The sequence below is a fragment of the Ornithodoros turicata genome, chromosome 1, assembly GCF_037126465.1.
Source record: "Ornithodoros turicata isolate Travis chromosome 1, ASM3712646v1, whole genome shotgun sequence".
NCBI lineage: Eukaryota > Metazoa > Arthropoda > Arachnida > Ixodida > Argasidae > Ornithodoros > Ornithodoros turicata.
This window is the reverse complement of record NC_088201.1, coordinates 199,783,274-199,803,950: the sequence shown is the minus strand read 5'-3', so window position 1 is coordinate 199,803,950 and position 20,677 is coordinate 199,783,274. Positions and strand designations below refer to the sequence as shown.

At 44.2% G+C, this 20,677-nt stretch overlaps 2 protein-coding genes across 4 annotated transcripts; one reads left to right on the top strand and one right to left on the bottom strand.

Annotated features, from left to right (window-relative positions):
- Nucleotides 1-1,065: 1,065 nt before the first annotated feature.
- On the bottom strand, nt 1,066-4,275 carry LOC135393391 (uncharacterized). The gene is made up of 2 exons (XM_064623843.1): nt 3,084-4,275; nt 1,066-2,318 (listed from the first exon to the last, which is right to left on the bottom strand). Exons 1-2 carry the CDS (start codon nt 4,273-4,275, stop codon nt 1,066-1,068), a joined length of 2,445 nt encoding a protein of 814 aa, XP_064479913.1.
- A 1,136-nt stretch (nt 4,276-5,411) lies between these two features.
- On the top strand, nt 5,412-9,048 carry LOC135375233 (uncharacterized). 3 transcript variants are annotated; one of them, XM_064607972.1, is made up of 9 exons: nt 5,412-5,721; nt 5,875-5,966; nt 6,830-7,052; nt 7,244-7,342; nt 7,417-7,521; nt 7,643-7,720; nt 7,858-7,968; nt 8,912-8,959; nt 9,018-9,048. In XM_064607972.1, exons 1-6 carry the CDS (start codon nt 5,418-5,420, stop codon nt 7,717-7,719), a joined length of 900 nt encoding a protein of 299 aa, XP_064464042.1. In that variant the 5' UTR covers nt 5,412-5,417; the 3' UTR covers nt 7,720; nt 7,858-7,968; nt 8,912-8,959; nt 9,018-9,048. The 3 variants fall into 3 exon arrangements, with proteins under 3 accessions (XP_064464042.1, XP_064464051.1, XP_064464036.1); XM_064607981.1 differs by lacking the exons at nt 7,858-7,968; nt 8,912-8,959; nt 9,018-9,048 and having other exon boundaries at nt 7,441-7,693; XM_064607966.1 differs by lacking the exons at nt 7,858-7,968; nt 8,912-8,959; nt 9,018-9,048 and having other exon boundaries at nt 7,417-7,693.
- The last annotated feature ends 11,629 nt before the right edge of the window (nt 9,049-20,677 follow it).

Sequence of the window (20,677 nt, the reverse complement as noted above, 5' to 3'; positions counted from 1 at the left end):
GAAGGGGCTGAGGTCCTCCTGAGATAACCTCAGAACAGTCTGGGGTTCCCCTGAGGTAACCCCAGAAGGGCCTGTGGTTGCCCCAGGACCACCTGAGGTTCAACCTTAGGACCTCAGGACTGCTTGTAGATATCCTGAGGTCACTTGAGGTTTTACCTCAGGACCTCAAGTATACTTGTATATTATGTGAGGATGCGATCAAGGACTATATTTGGGCACACAATCGGTGCTTTCGTCGTAAAATGAACACTTGATGCGACACTCCCATCAAGGGCATGCCATAAAGATTATATTCTTACAATGTCGGGCAATATTACAGCATGCAAGACAAAAATCGAGAGGCTTATCGTCTGCTTGCTTTTACGTTTGTTGTGCATGCGCCATTTGAAAGTATGAGACAGAGAACAAAATTCTGCAACATTTTTGTAATACAAGTAGGTTGGATAAGGATTTTATATACATAGGTATTCAATAAAGATCAGAAGTGGAGACGGTGCTTCTACAGGACAAGGAATAAAAGGGAAACTTTATTAAAAACTAAGAGCGGGTATTCGATGTTTCGACAGCAGCGCTTTCTTCAACAGGAATGGTATATTATGGTGACGCAAGACAATTGCAAAGAATGAGAGGAATATGTACAAGGAGAGAGGGCATACATATTCCGCTCTCATTCTTCGCAATTGTCTTGCGTCACCATAATATCCCATTCCTGTTGAAGACAGCGCTGCTATTGAAACGTCGAATACCCCCTCTTAGTTTTTAATAAAGTTCCCCTTTTATTCCTTGTCCTGTAGAAGCACCGTCTCTTCTGATCTTTATTGAATACCTTGGTGGTCAACCACATTGGTTTATTTCAACTTATATATATACATACATACATTACACGAACCCTGGCACGCTTAACAGGAACGGTGCACACAAATGGACATGCAGTTCTCCCTCTATGAATTACATAAGGCATTCTGCCTATGGTAGCAAACTGTGTTTAACTCTGTGACAAGTGTAAATATGTTATCGCAGGTGGCTTCATTGCCAAATGAGCAAAAGTGGCCTTCGAAATCTTACTTATTCGATTTCGAAGGTATTTGGCAGCTCACTAACAAACATCGAGTCTGCCTTCATGAACACACAAACACAATCTATGTCCCCATCCTCAAGAAGACAGATGTTCTCACCTTCAGGTGGGAAATCGCATTTCATAATGTGGTTGATTGGGAACGGGGCACTTCCAATGATGAGTTCACTACAGACAAACAGGATCTTATTGCTGTGTGCTGCTTTCAAGATCATCTGGACCTCACAGTATGTCCCAAAGGAGGACTTCACAACTCTTGAGCACGTCCTCTTTGTGCGTTTGTACTGAACACTGTGAATGATGACACCTTTCACAGAGGCCCTGAGGTATCGTTTGAGGTTGACGTGTTCAGTATGTTGGCTTAACAGCTGCTGCACTGCATGGGGAATACCAAGTGGCGACTGATCACGCCCTAGAACCATATTGCATACTGTCTTTGTAACAGGTCCACGAAAAATATGCAAGTTGCTAGGAAGTTGTACACTGTCTGTCAAATCAAAAAGCTTCCAACGCATTGCACACCTTTCAGCGATCTGAAGTGGAACACTGTTGGCTGCAGTGACTTGCTGAATGATGTTCCCATTCTTAGACTCGAATGGGAACATTGAGACTGCCCATAAAGGACCTAGGTCCCTTACAGTTTCAGGCAAATGCAACAATTGATGCACATTATATGTGCACATTCCCTGTGTGTACAAAGTTTCGGTTTCTCTAACAAAACGTTCAAGCAGCAGCTCCGCCTTAGAAATATCAGAGTGTTGAATGGTGTGCTTGAGGAGTAGAAAAATGGCCTCACATAGCAAAGAAAAGTGATTCAGAAAACGTTCAGGAAGGACATCCATGACACATGGTGCACAATAGTAAAGCAGCCAACATTTCCATTCTGATGCCTTCCACATAGCTCTTTCCGTAAGTGGCCTTGGTAGCCGTGAGAAGCAAATTGGAGGACATATTGTGCGTAATCGAGAGTTCAGAATATGTAGTTGTCCACCGATGTAGCACCCAGCTGAGGAATCCGTGAGCCAGCATTCTGTGAACTGCTTTATGACACCTTCTAATGCACAGTGCATGTAATCAGGTGCAATGCTGCGTACGAGGTTGAGTCCCTTCAGCTGGATAACTGGACTGAGCCCTTTGATGCCGTTTACTGTAGTCCCAAGGATAGTAGCCTTCTTCATATCACGGAGTACCTCTTTGTGGGTTCTAACCTTCATGCTCTCCTTGTACGGGTAGCGCACACTTCCTGAAAAACAAGAATTTACATGTTACTGAGCATGACACATGAGCATTTCTAGAACTTGTGGAGTGTTAATTTAGCATGCATGTAGCTTGCCAATTGAAACGGACAGCTGTCCTAAGAAGAGCAAGTGCAAGCCTGACCCTACCGCAACAGTCATAGGCCAATGTAATAAGAGGATATAGATTTGTAAACCAAAAAGGGAATCTTTGTACCTGGGTGACACATGAACAGTGAAAGCCAGTGGCAGAGTTGCCACTGCCACATGTTAACATGCCAGTAACAGGTGGCAGAGTTTAAATCTTAGGCCTACATTGAAACTTCATTTGGGGGTTCTACACATGTTTTTGATATAGGGGGTTACATTGGACAACTAAGAACATGGACAAGGCACAGCCAGCAGGGCTCAGCTGCTAATCGAGATGTGCCCGCCAAAAAGATAATAACACTAAAAAATTAAATAGCTGTTGAGAGCACAGCGACATACAAATCTATTGATATACATGATCAATTTTCCTATAGAAATACATGGGAAGATGCAGAACAGGTAGAACGTTGTGATGCTGCCACCTGTCTGATCACGCAGGCAACTCCCGTTTTCTCCCTCTTCCAAATTAGTGTACTGTGGTCACACGCACTCGCTTCCTTTTACCGGGTGTATCTCATCTCATCTCCCTTACTCTGTTCCCCTGATGTAAGCTATCTTCAATTATCCTCATACAATGTGCAACATGCATCATGTAAGTTCAGAACAGCCACTTCGCTACCTACCGTCCACATACTTCCCGGGGTGGTAACACCATGTACACCCATCATAGCCATTATACTGTTTCCGGTTTAACACCATGGCCCGCGCTGGTGCGTCAACAACACAGGCCACTGCACGGATGGTTGACAGAATCATTTCACCGGTGTGGAAGTTCCTCCATGGAATTGGGCCCATATCGTTGAATTTGTCAACAAAAGCCTTGAGGAATAGTAGCATGTTTGGATGTGCTTTTGAAAACCATAGGCCTGCGACAATAATGTTATGCCACCGCGAAGGTAGCGGGAGTTCATTCAGCATGAGTTGGATGGGCCACAGAGATGACGCTGTTGACTTGAAAACTTGGGAGCCGTCACTATTTAAAGTAACGGTCAGGTCCATGTCTTGGCAGTTGACGCTCGTTTGGAGATTTTTGTAGTAGCTGCCATCAGTGATGTCACACAGTTCTGATGATGACAGTCTTGAACGTATTTTCATCGTATTCTCCAGGATACAACGTGAAAAGCGTTTCAGCAGTGACTGCAGCTGACCCTTTATGTTCAAAATGGCAAAGAAACTACCAGCTGCTGTAAGATCTGCCACGTCATACTTAGTGCTGCATATGTGACATGTCAGTGATTTCTCTGTTGTTTTGCTTGATTGCGCAAGCACAGCTTCACACGCCTCACACAGATAATGGAGATCCAGAATGCCTCTTTTGTTCTTATTCCATAGCTTACGCAGCATGTACTTGCTGTTTGGTAGCACCTTGTCTCCGAGCAGTGCATTAATCAATTTAAGAAGTCCATCCGCCTGAGTCCAAGAGAGACCAGCAGTGACAACAAAGGTCAAAATAAGTAGTAGGGCTTGCGCTTTTGTCGTCGTTTGATGTGGCAGAGTCTCTGAGTACTCCTCCATAAATTCAGCAATGTCGATGTTGTCATCCTCAGGGTCTTCATGAAAACAATCTTCAGGGTCCGTGTCAGGTTCAGATGACTCATACGGCTCAGGAGCAGTATCATCAATGTCAAAATCATCTTCAAAAGCACTGTGTTCACTGAGTGTGTCATCGCTAACAGCAACGCCGACATCTGTAGTGCCTGAGTCCATGGGATCAACACTTTCCTCTTGATCTGGGGTATGGTCACTACAATGGGGTGATGTCCCATGATTCTCATTTTCCTGCTCAGTGCCTGTCTCAGAAGCGGGCTCAGCCATCTCCAGTGCCAAGGAAGGCTGCTGTAGTTCCTTGGAAGCATCCGCATTTCTGTTTGCAGCATTGTGTGCGGCTAAAGAGAAAGACAGAAAAACATCGAACCTTATTGCTACAAAGCGAATGGAAAAATGCAAATTTTCAACTTTTCATCATATTTCTATGATCATTATTAATCTAGACACCGGAATATTCTAGGCAATGCCTACTCGTTTTCGGTTGAGTTTAATGGTGCGTTTTTGATACAGGAGCTTGAACTAGTGATAAGAGAACCCATCAGTACTAATCAATGCTCAGAAATAGGCCTACTCCTTGGTCCCTGCCAAAACCGGAAATTTTGCCCTGCAAAATTGCCTAAAATTCTATTTTATTGATTACATATGTAGTTAAAACTACATGATAAACCTTTCCTTTAGCGCGTTCATACGCCCATGGTCGAAAAAGCGTGGACGAGTGTTGGCGTACACAGGGTTCGAACGCCATTATTTTAGTAACTCGTCTTTTAAGCAGGGCAAGTCTCTGTAGGTAAGCGTGCGTCCCACAGAAGGTACATTTACAAATTTGGATATCGCAGGTTGATACACTTCTTCAACACAAACATATCTTAGCGCCAATTACAACAAGCATTCGTGCAACTTCCACAATACTTACCTCTTTTTCTCCGATTGTGAAGAGTTTGCCGTGGTATTACGAATGGTGCCCCGGGCTCCATGTAGCATTTTCGCTTTTTCCGCTCAGACATTTCTGCGCTTTTGTTTTGCTAGGTCACTGAAAAGCCATGGGCATCAAAACTGCACAAAACTCCCATCAAAACACCGGCCGAAAAGCCTGCCCACAGTTGCCACCATTCATGTTTACCACGCAGCTCGAAGATGAATTGTTTGCATAATGTTCACCAGCTCGCTTGCTTCCTAGCCATTTTTTTCATGAATTGTTTGCTTGCCGTCTCGCGTTCTGTATTCTTGCGCGCAATACTGCGTCGCGCTGATATTGAACACTTTTGGCCGCGTTAGATTATAGATTATACGCACTTACATCGCCTGTTCCTGGCAAACAAGGCTTGCGGAACGTAAAATGTTGAAAAACTGCCAGCGCCACCGCGTCGGCAAGCGGCGGGGCGTCAAGGGGCAGCGGTGACCAAGCCTTTATGAGCGTGTTGTACTCTGCTCTTGTCACATGTTTACCTGATTTTCTGTGTTGTTTATTCGTGGCGTTACCTCTTCCCTATTTATCGCTTCTAAATATCACGACAGTCATGTTTGCGTACGTTAGGTACTTGTACGACGACATGCGCGTCGTTGTTTCTGCGAACACCATCAAGAACTTTCCGTCCGACATCGATGTCACTGACTTCAACGGGAACACTGAATACCCCGTGTACCCTGTTTACTGGAGAGGCGACAAGAAAACTCTCGGGGGCTACTATGACGCACAAATTATCTTTCTGGCAGGTACGTAAGCAATTTCATGTTTGTACCTTTCGCGATATCAGGTAGTTAGCACTCGGCAGTTTAATGACACCCGCTGCAGTAGGGTTGAAAGAAACGCGCAGCGTATCTCCGAGTTTTTGCCGTGCACTTAAGGTGTTTTATGTACCTTGGCAGATGATGAAGACGACGCTAAGACTGGCGGAGAACGAAAACGACTTGGGAAAGCCCCTAGGCGGGAAAAAGAACCACATCCGACGAAAGACAAAGTAAGTGCTTGTGTTCTCCTAGGGTACTTATTTATATAGCAGTTAAATTTGTGCACTCGCCGGGTTGCCGTAGTTCATGACAAGGTGTTGCTGAGGGTAGGCACGGTGAACGAGAAGCACGAACAGCCTCCCAACAAAAGCTTTTGTTTCTTGATTCGCTTTCATTGTATTTCTATTGATGCTGATGCCTGTTTTCATCACCACATTGCCATTATATTAAGGAACAGTAGATAAAAACGGCTGGTGTGCTAATTGTGTTAATCTTTTTGTTTGTACTATTTCTGACATCTGCATATACACGACTGTTTGCATTACCCCTGGTGCAGCACCAGCCACTGCGTTATATAAATGCCTGAGAGGGCTGGACGGCTGCATTGGCACGTCACCATGAGTCTGCCAATGCAGCTGTCCACCCCTCTCAGGCATTTGAATTGCTCGTTCCCGCTTGCCGCCAAGTTGACGCACCACGGAGAATTGATACTGCTAGCATTTTCTACAAACTTTTAGTCTTTATACACTCTTAGCATTGTAACAAATAAATAAATGCCGCTTTAAAACAATATATAATGAATGATAAGGAGTGGACGTAACTGCTGCAGGTGGTTAACACGTCCAGCGTGTGGTTAGTCTTCGACATCGTCCAAGCCAGCTTTGTCTTTGTTTGGGGAACCGCTAGCTGCACTGTTTCTTTTCTTTTTCTTTCTTCATTTTAGTTTGTGCAGGATCTCAGAAAAAATCTGCCATTGCTCAACTGACTTGTCAGCGATCACTGTCACCAGATTGTTTGCCCATTCTCCATTGCATTTTTTCTTGATACTGGGTGGTTGACTTTTGTGCTTTACCTTGTTGTGAATTCTTCGTAGAAGACAAGCGCTGGAAAACGGAAGCATATGGAGCGGTGCAAACGTAGGCTGGAGCTCGGCCTTCTTGACGAATTAGATGAAGACGATGATGACTGCCTTGTACTACAGTCTGAAGGAAGGAAGGTGGAAAAACAGCTGGCACGCTGCCAAAGGGAGCTTCATCGTTACAGAAAAGCTAACTTAGACCTCCAGGAAGCTCTGGCTGCAAAAGTGATCGAGGCAGGTCTGTGATATTCACTGCATAGAACTGTTACATGTTCTTGAAGGGTGGCACAGATGACAGCTGCTGCTGTTGTTCAGGCCATCCTTTGTATGGAACCATTTGCTCAGTTTGCATGCTTTGCTCGTTTTCAGTAATTGCATGCTTAATTAGTGACTGTGTACACCTCAAACATAGGTCTGTTCATGTTTCAGATTTCCTGAGGACATCACTTCACTGTGGTTGCTGCCAACGACATGTGATGCCAGGTGGTCAGGTCCACAATCAGCCCGTAGTGGTCAGCAGCTTTGAAGGTATGGTGCTCTTTTGCATTGTATAGAAAATTCTTTGCAACATTGCCATTACTGGTTTTGTAATTCTTGGCCAGATTCTAATGTCAAAATCCACCCAGGAGCTACAGCCGGCAAGGGCGTTCTCAGGTGGGGTGGTGACTTTACCATCCCTGAAACCACCATTAGTACCTTTGAAGGTGGTAAGGTGCTCTCCTGTTGGGTGTATTTTAATGACCACAGAGAATCCTCTGTCTGTTTTTGCCCCATTTGGTTATTGCCATGACCACCCTTGGTCACTTTCTAATGTCAAAATTATTCCAGGAGCTGCAACAAGTAAGGTCGTTGCCAAGCGGGTTGATGACTGTCCCATGCCTACAACCGGCATCAGTGCCTTTTAAGGTGTGGTGCTCTCCTGTTGTGTATATTCATGACCATAGATAATTCTGTGTTCTGTACTGATCCCTATTTCGTTATTCCTATGGTCAACTTTGATTTTTGGGACCGTTGCCCATGTTCTGATGTCAAAATTTGCCCAGGAGTTACAACAAGCAATGACGTTGCTGGGCAGGCTGACTCTGTAACATGTGGCATGGCCTGGGAGACTGACAGTGGAGGCGCATTGGAAACTGGCATCGGAATCCCTCAGGGTGTGCTAATCTTTTCTATCTGTCTGCCGATTGGTGTTAAACCAAATTCCTCCCCGGGTTCCTAGCCTGTGCCGGTCAGCAACATCCATTTTGTCGTTTCCCTGAGATGCTGTTTGAGAGCTCAAAAGATTCTACTAGTGTGAGACTCGTAAAGAAAGAAAGAGAGAGGTGTCACTTTGACAGATATTTCACAGCTGTCACCAGCCCCTATTATTGATTAGGCAGTAGACCAATACGACAGCTTAGAATACTGGTCATTTTTTGTAGCCCTCATTCACTTCAGGTGGGCCAGCTTGTGCATGCCGATCACGCGAGATGAATTGACAGCATGCATAAATCCCAGAAGCTAGCGCTAAACAGTGCATCGTGGGAGCCCGTTTGTTCCCCGATGCTCTCTCCCTCCTTCCTGGTGGCATCAGCCTCGGAGAGAAGGAAGGTGCAAGGGGAACGAACAGGCTACCAAGATACACCATGTCACTGTGGTTACTGGGATTTATACATATCGTCGATTGACAGCACCCGAATTGCTCCACGAATTTAAAAAAGCACCCGATTTTTGCCTTCCAAATCTGGGATGTCATCTAACCCGAAAAAGTCACATTTTATGTGTACAGAGTGTCATTAAAAACCAGAGCATTCAACTAGGAGAACGATGAATGGAAAATGAAGGCTTGTTTGTGTCACTTGAGCTAGAAACAGGTGCTACCTTTGATGTAGCACTTGGCTGTAACACAAGTACCAGAAAGAAAGCCTCCGGTTTCCATTTATCGTTCTTTGGGTTTCTTTCTCTTGGGTTTCTTTCTTTTCGTTCTTATGAGTTTCGTAACGGACCATGTATATGTATTCAAGGGTGTGCTCCTCCAGCTTATTTTCGTGACAGTGGGCTAATGTGATGCATTTGAGCACTGCTGAAATGTACGTGACAAAAGTGTGAACATTTCAGATGCCGCAGAAATGGAGCGGGAACCTTTGATGTGCATCGGAAGTCCTGGTAAGGACTTCATTAATGTATTTAGTCTTGTTGTAATTTTATTGTGCAATGTTAACAGTGTCCTGATGTGGCTGCAGTGCAGACGGCATCATGCGATACCCGCAGAAATGCTCAACGTGGCTTTGGCGTCACAAGTGGTATGCCTTTGGTGTAATCTTCGCTTGCAACAAGGCACATCAGACCTAAGGCCTCAAGTCTTCAATATTAAACATAATCATTGATCCCGCATGGGCACAAGGGGTATTATTGGAAGATATTAGACATTGTCTTTTTTTAATCAAGACATATTTTTTATTCAAAACCTAAAAATGACAAGCTGACTATACTGTTTTTGCATATTATGTACACAGTGCAGCGGAAGTTTAATGGTCGACATTGTGCACCTGTGTGCAATTAATCAAGTAAAACTCTATAATTCCCTTCTTATTAGCAGCTTCTGGGAAAAAACTGAAATAGAATTGTAGCCGTCCCTCAGAGTCATCCGCCCTGCTCAAAACGTATCTTGAAAAGTGCCTGCACAGTCAATTATTCATTCTCAAAAATTATGTAAATGACCATCATCATGGCGGTGGAGCGGAAAAGAGCAGACGACGTTCGGAGGTGTGCCTTACGTTCACACCAGAACGGCTTATCTAGGCATCTGCTCCAGTCGATCAGTCGGCTTGGAACATGTAACTTATCGTGTGGTATTTTCATCCCTGCTCTGGTACACTTCAATCAGCACTTCCTTCGTTTCCACGACATTTCCGTGAAATATTTGTCCTTTCGATATCTGAGCACACAGGCACCTATTTTGAGGTTTTTCCGAATGGTATGGATGTTTCTGACGATGGCCATAATTCTACTGTTTCGGTCTCTCCTAGAGGCTGCTAATTACAAAGTTAATGGTCGAATGCTAGTTAATCAGTTCTGCAGGTGCATAGGGTTCACCATTCAACTTCCGGCACACCGTGCATACGACATACAAAAGCAGAATTAGTTGGGTGTTCTAGATTTTGAAGGTTTAAAACTGTGCTGCCCAAAAACATGGTATAAATAGGTTTGGCATGGCAGTTGCATTTGGGAGCATCAAAAATAGTTGATGAAATCTTAATTACAGTAAAATTAATTCTTGAATTGAACTCAAGAAATTTTTGCTGTAGAGTCCTCTTTTTAATGCACACAGTGCTGCCGTCATGCATTTACTCAAGTCCAGCAAAAGTACTTCATGTGGCATCTGAAGTAATAGAAATGAAGTTGTAAAAGTGGCCCTTTAGCCACTCCAACCCTGTTCTGTAAGAATAAGCGATATTTCTAAAACCTCTAGTATCACAGAATTGCTGCTTGAAATTCACTCCATTGTCTTCAGGCATGCATATCTACTGAGGCTGGTGCTGATAGTGTTTACAGATGTGTTCACGAGATCCTCTAAGTACGTACTTCTGCCTGACAACTAGCTCTATTTTATCACCATGCAGATAGCAGGCATAACGTGGAATGCCAGGAGGAACGGTTTCACAGTGGATCAGCTGGGAAGCAGTGCATTGCTTCTCCAACCGGTATCTCATTTCTTCATCCATTTATTTGCATATAACATGTCGCAACCAGAAACACGCTTTTTGTTGGTACAACACTTGATTGTTCACTTCCTGAACAACCTTCGATTTCTTAAATCGGGGCTTGCGAATATTTTTTTTTATTTTTTTTGCGAAAATTTTGGTAACGAATCCATTTTTTTAAATATTTGCATTCAATTCAGTTTCATTCAATTTCATTCACGACATTCGTGCATTGGGGGCCCAGAGGAGAGTTCCAGGATTCAGTGTCACTGTATCTCCTATGTCATGGCTGTGGCCTGTTGTGCAAGTTGTATTTCCAAACACAAACCAAATAATTCCTTGTTACAGATGCAGTATGCATGCTGAGATTCCAAAGCTGAAATGAAATTATATTCAATTCCCAACATCTGTCCTGACCTGACTGTGTACTTTCACGATGCAACTGTTCACTTCCCTTATAGTGCTTTATGACTGATCACGATTCAAATAAAGTTTCAGGGCAACCTCTCAGTGGGGGAGAAGACAAGGTAAAGCTGTTTCATGACCATTTCTTCGTGTTACCCTCCTGTGACAACCTCTCATTGCAGGTCGACATAGGAGGCTCCATTTTAGTTGACAACTCCCGGTGGGTCACTGTTCTGTCCCAAAAAGAGGACAGTATGTTCCTGAAGGAAGGAATGGTTGCTATTTGGGGCTCAGCGGTCCTAAAAAACAGGACTGTAACAGGAACGCTTTCCAACAAGGCTAAGGCAAAGGGGCAAACCCATGTCGCTCCGGCGCTCACACCAAAGAAGTTGGATGCACTGAAAGGTGCGTAGCCAGTGTCCTTTGTTCTGTCTGCTCAGGATTTAAGCTGGGTAAACTTCCTCTGACAGGTGCCTACCTACAACGCTTGGAAGCCAGGGGCGAGACTGCAGAGGCCATTGGCAAAAAAAATGTCCAAAGTTCGAGCGACGTTAAATGACAAATTAAAGTCTCTGAAGAAGCCCTACTTTGGTGTCATGTCATCAGTGGGTTGCACGCATGGATTAGGATTGGCGTAAAGATGTGTGGTGTCTAGCGCACCCTCCATACCCTCCGATCCCCTGGCCCTGAGGTATGCTGAGGTAGCCTCAGAACCCCCGGAACCTGAGGTAGCCTCAGAACCCCGGGACCTGAGGTAGCCTCAGAACCCCAGGGCCTGAGGTAGCCTAGAACCCCAGGACCTGAGGTAGCCTCAGGACCTCAGATGTCCCATAATACCTCAAGACCTCAGACCCTGAGGTAACCTCAAGACCATATTTTCGATAGGAGTGGTCAGAGAGAGTGACATTGACATGTGCCACTGGGCAAAATCCATATACTAATCCAAGGGACAGAGACAGCGTGCGGATCACCCACGTCAACCACTTTACGATTCTCTTTTGAACACACAAAAACGTTCATATTAGTTGCAACGTACTTAGACCGATAACCTAACCCCTCCCCTAGTTTAATATACGTCCCACTCAAATGCATGGGGCTTCAACACCAGTTTAAGTAGCTTGGGTGGACGATCGAAATGGAACATTCGAGGCAAATATTCATCCCATTGTGATCAAATGCGTCTCCTGGGCGCTTCTAGTAACTATGTCAATCAAAACTTATCCAAGATTTGATGAAAAATTCGTCGTGAACCGCGGATTAGGCCTACATGTCACCGTCGCTTCTGGCAGACCCTGGTGAAATACGCATGCGCTATGCAGGAAGCTCGCTATGGGCGGTGCCATAGGCTTCATAGTAGCATGTGGTAGGGTATGGGGTGCTGATCCAGAATTGGCGAAGGAAAGTCTAACTTGATCTATTTAAACCCGACGTCAGTAAACCAATGGTTTAAGGAAGCTGGTGAATACGGGTACTGGAGTTGTCATAAAAGCGAGGTGCCTTTAAAGCCTTCTCCTCAGAAAACGGGTAAAGATACTTTAGATCTGTACACGTCAGACTGACCTTCGAGGACAGCTCTTTCATTCTGTACGAAGAAACTCCCATGTTTATCTGTTTTTCATACCGTACTATAGGCCATAGTTCCACAGTTTCGCGGTGTGCTTGCGGTTTTTTTCTGAGTGACTGCCTGCACATCGCGACATAAAATTTGCTAGACATGGAGCTTGTCACCTGTTGAACAAGTGAAAACAAAAATATCCCAGGCTATGAATGGGTGGCGACGAAAGCATTTTGAATTATTTCGAATTGGAGAAATTAACTCTATTGCTAGCCGAAAAAATCGATCTGGCCAACGCGATGCGAGAATTGTGTCAAAGTTAAAATGATGATGAGTGTATCCTCTTGAGCATATGAAAGGGTACTTTTTCATGTTTCGTAGCAATGATGTTTTAAAATTTGTTAGCCTTTCAATCGTAACTTTTCCGTTCCACATGCCGATTTATGGCACCTGTAGCACCACAACGTTTAACAAATCAACAATGCGTAGCATATATAGTGTTACTGGTGTCCCATGAACTTCACGAAGCTCAGTTTTAGTAACAAATGGTAGCTGTATAAATACGAGCGCATGCTTTTCATTTCTTCAAGCCCTATTCCGCGAGAATATTGAAGGTCCGTATAACAACACTTTCTACACCAGCCAAGGTGTACAACGTCAGGACGAAGAAACTTTAGGGAGTTTCATCGCCCTCGGATGAAACTTCTCAATAATTATAATGAAATGGCGTTGTCCCTTAGGTTCCTTCGTCCTGACGTTGTACACCTTGATGTAATACTGATCTGTTAAGCGTTGTGATGCTACAGGTGCATAAATCGGCATAAATCGCCCGCATCGATTTTTTCGGCTAGCAATACAGCAAATTTCTTAAATTCGACATAATTCACAATGCTTTCTTCGCTTTTCTTCCTGGGAATTTCTTGGAGAACATTGGCGAAAATGTGGAGTACTTATAGTACGATAATATAGTACGAGGGAGTACAGCGATGCTTTATATGCCTCTGACTTTACGTACCTAAAATATATTTAACCGTTTTACAAGGAGAAGCATTTAAAGACACCTCACTTTCGCAATTTCAGATATTTAGCCCCACCTAACATGAAAATGCCTCTACCTTCTGGGAACATTTCTGGGCGAAGACTCCTCTACGGCGCCAACCTAATAAAATCAAATGGAGATCCGTGGTAGTCCAGCCACCCGAATTTATCACTTCATGTACAATAACCCGCCACAAGAGTAAAAAAGTTGCCAATTGGGTGCAAAGTATCCGGAGATGGTAACCTTGAGCTTCCCCAGTGACTCCTGTGGAGAACGTGCACTGAACATGGGCGCCTTCGCTGGGATTACCAGATGCATCATCCCGAAATCACGTTCAGTTACTCATTCAATCACGTGGTACAACCTACGGAGAGATTTGTTTCGGGCACGCACCCCTAAGAGTGTAGCATAGAATGAAGAAATTCGCCTGGCGATTTCAATCAACACCGGGGTCAAGTGATTTCAGACGACGAGGCGATATCTGCTATTGGCGAGATAAACGGCGCCGCCGCAGCGATAATGCATCTCTTTCTGCGGGGCCACATCAATAAGAAATCTTGACCGGCATTTCCGAACGGTGACGAAGCCGAGTCAAATTCAGAGGATGTATATTTAAAAAAAAATAAAGAAAACTTGGTATTCACAATATGGCATCGTCGTTGCTTGATATCTATCTCACATCCGTGCGATATCAAACAAATGCTGCTGTTTTTCGTTGCACGCAGTGAATGTCTTTCTTATATTCTGTCGAGAAACTGGGCTTGTGCATCGCTAAGTCATGTAAAATACATCATTCTAGTATAGAGTCTGAGTTAGAGTGCTTTAGTTAGGAAAATTACCCGTATTTTCACGCGTATTAGCCGCGGTTTATGCGCGATTTTTTTTTTTCGCGGACGCTCTGCGCCTTATCCGCGGGTGCAGCTTATCTGGTGACTATTTTTTCCTGGTACTTTCCCCATACCCCGGATTAAACGAAAGGGCTGACAGTGCCTCATGTTTCGGAACAGGACCGCCCTGCCAGTGCACGAACAATACCGAACAGGGGCGGGTCCACATTCGAGTGGACTGACCTTCCGAATACATTCCCCCACGCAGCTTTAACAAAAGGGGTGACAGTGATTCATGTCTCCTGGAACACCACTAACCCGTCAATCCACGAAAAACACGCAACAAGGGCACAATCCGATCTTAGTAGAACACTAGAACTGACCTCCTTTGTTATACATCATTCCGACACCGGAATGTGGACAGGGTTTATGGCCTTCCCTACGGTCTCCTCTGTCGGCAGACCCACAGGAAGGGTTCAATAGACCTGGCATCGGGATAAAACGTGGTCAGCTAAGCGTCAGTTCTCATTTGACCAGAGCAGCAGCATTCGTGGACACGGGCACGGCAGTTAGAGGTGAGGCATGGCTCCAACGCGAAGGCACAGCTACGACAGCGGCTTCAAACTAAAAGTCGTCGACTTCGCGGACCAGTACGGGAACAGGACAGACGCCAGGGAGTACGGCGTCGACGAGCGTTGAGCGTCTCTGTTGATTTTGTATGTGCAAAACTGGTTTAGCGCACAAAGCAGTCACGTCGTATTACCCGCGGCTTATCTACGAGTGCGGCTTATCTGCAAAAACATTTTCAAAATGTATCTAAAAACGAATCCTGCGGCTTATCTGCGGCTAATACGCGTGAAAATACGGTACGCGGTTTCGCTGGTCCCGCTGTGTGCTTCTTTCTGTTTTATACACCACCGTGGTTGATTCCAACTTCCCTGCGTTTCCTGCGGTTACTTCCCCCTTCTTTGCTACTGGCTGTGATGACAGAGGACGACGGAATTCCGTTTCCGTTACCACTGGACAAGTTAGAGAAAAATATATCGATGTGCCCTTCCGTAAGCAGCAAACCAGTATATCCCCATGCGGAGGCACATCTGTTCGTCGAGCCAGCAAGTTTTGGGTCTTCTAACACTTCTAACCGGAAGGCTAATATTATGCGCCCATCGGCTGTCAGATGAGCCCCAATGCGTCTAGTGCGTGGGAAGCGGTCACTTCCACGTGGGTTTCCCTCTACAGTCCACTCTACAGGGTGTCTAACGAGAGGATGTAAATTAATTCTTAAATATAGTATACATCCCCTAAAAATTGGAAACCACTTGTGATACACTCAGGAGGATTATGCGGGACATGACAGCCGTTTGGATTCGAGCTATGCACTAATTAAGCTAATTTGGTTAATTACACTCGTAACATCATAAAAAAAACGAACTGCTTTCGATTCTTTGATGGGCTGTTGTCATAACACACTATTCCCACAAAAATCCTGGAATTCATCGCGCGATTTCTACGAAATTTGAAATGCGAAACTCCTTCATTTTTCATAGCACTCCTCACGGAATTTAAAATGCGCTTTCCGCCCCTCCTCCTTATGCGAGATACAACTAAAAACGAACGAAGTGTCGACGCTTTTGTCTGTATCAACTAGTGATCTAGCGAACTTTTGCGGATTTAAGTTAGGGACTTTAAGATCTAGGAACTTTAAGTTCGCAGTCGAAACCAGCTGGTTTGCGTGGTTCGCCGAACAATCGAATTTCAAGCCAGATTCGCCGATGCTCGCAAAATTTCGCAGAATTGACCTTTCTAATAGAACGTTAAACAAACCTGTGAGGCACCGGAAGGCAAGGTTGCTTTTCCTAGGGGGGTCGTCCTTGCTCAAAAAAGCGTGAACACACGGGGGCTGCCATCACTGATCTCTATCTATAAAGGCTGGATGGCGCATGGGAGAGGGGCTCGCGGGGGAGAGGCGTGCATTAGGGCCGCCATGTTGGGAGGCCCTAAAGCGCAGTGTGCGCCCATAGAAAACAATGGGAGGCAACGGAGATTGTGAGTATTTACAGCGCTGCAGGCGTTGATCGTTGCTTGTCATCACACAATTTTGTAAGGTGCCAGTATACTGATGTATCCTAACAATGTTTCACAGGTGTCCTACCGTTCGATTCTTAATTACGTTATGTTTTGCATTCCGAAACTAGACCGTCACAGCAGTGCAGCGCTGGGGATTGTACTACAGTACGTTTCCCAGCCAATATTCCAACAAGAAACGATGTGAGGTTAACAACCACCATGTATGTAATATCCCGTGCTGCGTTCTGGACAAAAATTGTCCCATAAAGAACGGTCCGGGAAAGGATATACTCGCATGGCAGAAAGAGATCGTTCTGTAGAATCACAGCCGTTGTTTTAGCCGTGTATCGGTTTCGTACGATTTATTTCAAGCACCGCCGCAGAAAGTGTCTTTTAGTGAACGACTGCGGTGCTTTGCCTCGCAAATATGGACACACCGAAGCAGCCCAAATACGTTGTGAGCGTGATCTAATTGCTTCACGCAATTAGAACACGCTCGTTAGGACAGTTAATCAGGTAGTGATGTAAGTGATGTAACACCTCCTTGAGACGCAAGATTTACCTCTTTTTGAAGTACAGCCCTTCTATGTTTGTTTGTTTCTTCCTTCATTTGTTCTGATTATTTGCAGGCGCGGTTGTGCCAAACTGAATGTCCTTCTCGAGTACTCACATGCTTTTGCTGAATACAACTGCAGCGTGAGCAAAGCTGCTTAGGAACGGGGGCCTGCTATCCAGTGCTGACTTTGTCATGCTTGTTATGTGGAGCACGTTCGAAAAAATGCAGCTGCACATCCGAAACTCCAATGAGTTCATCGTCATCTAAAAGAGAGCGTCGTAGCACCGTTGTGAGACCAGACACGCTTTCTGAATATCTTCTATGGCACCTTCCGCAGTTTGCACAATTTTGTTCAGCATCGAAGTCTCTCATAGGAACCACCTTGCATTAACTGTGACTCCCATCTTACATTTTGATGTGCAAGGGCCTTCTTGCACTACACACGTATGGTCTGCAACAGGATAATTGCAGCAGGACGATTTGGAGCTTGAAACAGTTGTGATTTTGTCATTTTGGCCCTCGTGTACCCCGTCTGTGAAACGTAAACAAAAAAATCTAACACCATATGCCTTTGTAAAGAAGGTCACTGATGGTGAGTAAAGAGAATATACAAGTTCAAGTTTATTCAACATTTTATATCATACATTATATTATTCAACATTTTATATCAAGTTTATACAACATCAAGTTTATTAAAGTTATTTCTTGCACTTATGCGTTTCAGGAACGATGGAACAATGAACGTGCAGGGAGGTCACAAAAGACTACATTTATTGTTTTATGACCTTGCTACAATGACAATATATATTTTAGGAATGACAATGGACAGGTACTGTCTCTAAATTTGTAGCACTCAATTTTAGGTTAGAATGAGCAATGAATAGCAACTTCCCTCCTTGTATTTTCTTATATATGATGAATTTTGAATTTAATGTGATCAAATATGTGTTAATATAATAGTATATATAAGAATATAATACGTGATAAATGAATGTGATCAACAATAGATGTAAACAACACCGGTAGCCAGAGAAGTGCATTCTCAAGAAATAATTTTATTCTTATAGCATATATGTGCATGCCTATTAACTGAAACAACTATCACGGTTCTCACGGTTTTAATTTCTGAGAGTGTACTGTAGAGACGGCTTAATCTACAACAGTTAATACAAGGTATTATATACTGTGAAGACATTTAAAAATCCCATGTGACACATACTTTCTGGAGGTGCTGTGGTAATCAAAGTTTGTGGGCATTACGCAGGTTCTGCACCCATTTCTTGAGTATGTCGAGGCAGCTGTGAAGTAACCTGCATTGATGATGATTATTCCAATTTTTATGGTGCATCGACAACATAGGAAATAATACATCAGAACATTGGTTTGGGTGCAACCAGTTAAAAATGAATATGTTGTTTAATAAATGCATTGGACAAATGTTAAAATATCAGTTTAAAACATGGTTTACAATCCCTGTATCTTCCAAAAATTAAAAAGATGAAAACTATTCTAAAAAGAATATGGCGAACTCTTCTAAAAAGAATTATAATCTCTAATTATTATATTGCTGGGTGAATGAGCCTAAAGTGTAAGGTGTGTTTCTGATGTGAACATGTAAGAAAATATGCAAAACTGAGAGAGGCTAACCACAGTGCGTGCACTGAGGTTGTTCCTTCCTGTAAAGTAGAAACCAGTGGATGAGGAACGTGATACTTACCTGTACACCCAGCCGTATCACACTGCACAGATTATTCACTGGGTAGCCCTCATGACGAAACCTGTATTGAGAGACCACTTTTGCCTTAAAAACTGCTTCAAATAGCACGACACGCTACAAATTATTACTACGTAACAAGCTGACGATACAGCTCTGACAAAGGCGTTATTCAAGTCGCGCCACACCACTGTTACGTAGGATTCTTTGTCACAAATCAAACCAAGGCACAAAACAATACCAATACATGAAAAAAGGTGACAATCGTGGTCTCATTATGACGTAATACCGAACTTGTGCGTGAAGGTAATTCAAAGAAATGAATGTGGCACTTGCTTCCGCAGAGAACACCGTGTACCATGCTAGCAATGCATGCAAAAAAGCGCTCGAGTGCTCGCACATATATTGATGACAACACTACCTGTGTAGTGTAACGTGTTCTTTCAAGCATATTATGCACTCAAACTGTATTTGCCGCCGGGTAAAATGCAAGTGTGCTCGATTGAACGTCGGAAGAGCGATCAAGCAACCTGCATCCAGTGCTCGTTTTGGACAAAAAACACTTCATAATGATCAACTAAATATACAGAATGAACGCCTATTTATTCCTCGATAAAGAGTGACTCACCTGTATAAATTTAGGCCCTGTAACCTTGCCAGTACGGTTGGTACGACCGCAATTGAAAGAAGTTGCCATGATCGCTGCGGCGACTGTTGTGAGCACCGTAAGATGGCGGCCGGTTTCTTCACGCTCGCGCTCCCTATTCGCGATCCAGCCTTTTACAATCGAGATCAGTGGCTGCCATCCGTTGGTCATGGACGGCGTTGCCTTCCGTTGGTGCTTCATTCCGCTAAACTTGACGTGCTGGTTGTCCTAAATTCATCACTTCCTATCTAAATCTACTACATCAGTTGCTGGTGTGCTGTCGTTCGTTCGTCACTTTATTATCACGAAATTCGACAGGCCAGAGCATGGAATGGCGGGTGGTTTCGTTTTTGACATTTTTGGTTCCCGTTGGTTCGCAGAGCAGTATGAAGATGACGGTCTACTGTGTGTATTGATCTTTGGATTACAGTTGTCTTCGGAAATACGTGCCTACTTACGATGTCTAACGATTTACCCTCGCAAAGCGTAATACAAACGCCATTTCAACACATCATAGCCGTAAGATATTCTCGTTTTATATGGCGTTCACATCGCTATTCCGATAGCACTACTCAATTATGCACGTATCTCGAAGATTCCCGCGTACTCAACGCAGTTAGACGACTTGCCTCGCTTCCTACGCTGGACATCGTTCCCTCCATCGGCTCGTGCCCCAGTTTGTTATCTCAAGTGACTGCACAGCGTTGGCAACAAACGGAGCAGCTCCGCTGTAGTTAGGGGGTAGAAATTCGTCCACTAACACTGTCCATGACGAACGGATGGCTGTGCCCGGGCGGTCACGTTCGGGTGTAGGAGAATTCCATTGACGGCCCGCCAAGTACATTCTCTAGAGTACTCCTATTATCTATTATTAGCAGTTGCTCAAATCGCCTAAGTTAGAAAATAGCCCACTGCGATTCCATTGCACACTCTTAAATTTAAAACACCCTATAGGGTGTAATCCGGGTGTAACTGGGGTGTAAACTAATTTTTACTCCCAAATTACACAAGCTCGAAGAAACATCCTGGGATGAGGGGTGTTAAATGGGTGTAATAATAACGTAACACCTTATTTACAACGTCCACTGAGCTCGGGTGTAAAAGAGGCGTAAAATGGGTGTAGCGGGCATAGAGCTTTTACATGAACTGTATTTCTTTTGAAAGCACAATGATATGCTTCATGTTACCTACAGATGCATACAATAGGGCAACTCAGTAGAAATTTTGAGTCTACACTCTAAATCCTGTGACGAACATGTGCCGGTTAAAAAAGTTCCCTCACAAAGTACAGCCGGTACAAAGCCGTAACCGTCTGGAAGCAGCCGTAACAGCTTTCAAATAGCAAGCTCAACGATCCCTATCGCCAAATAT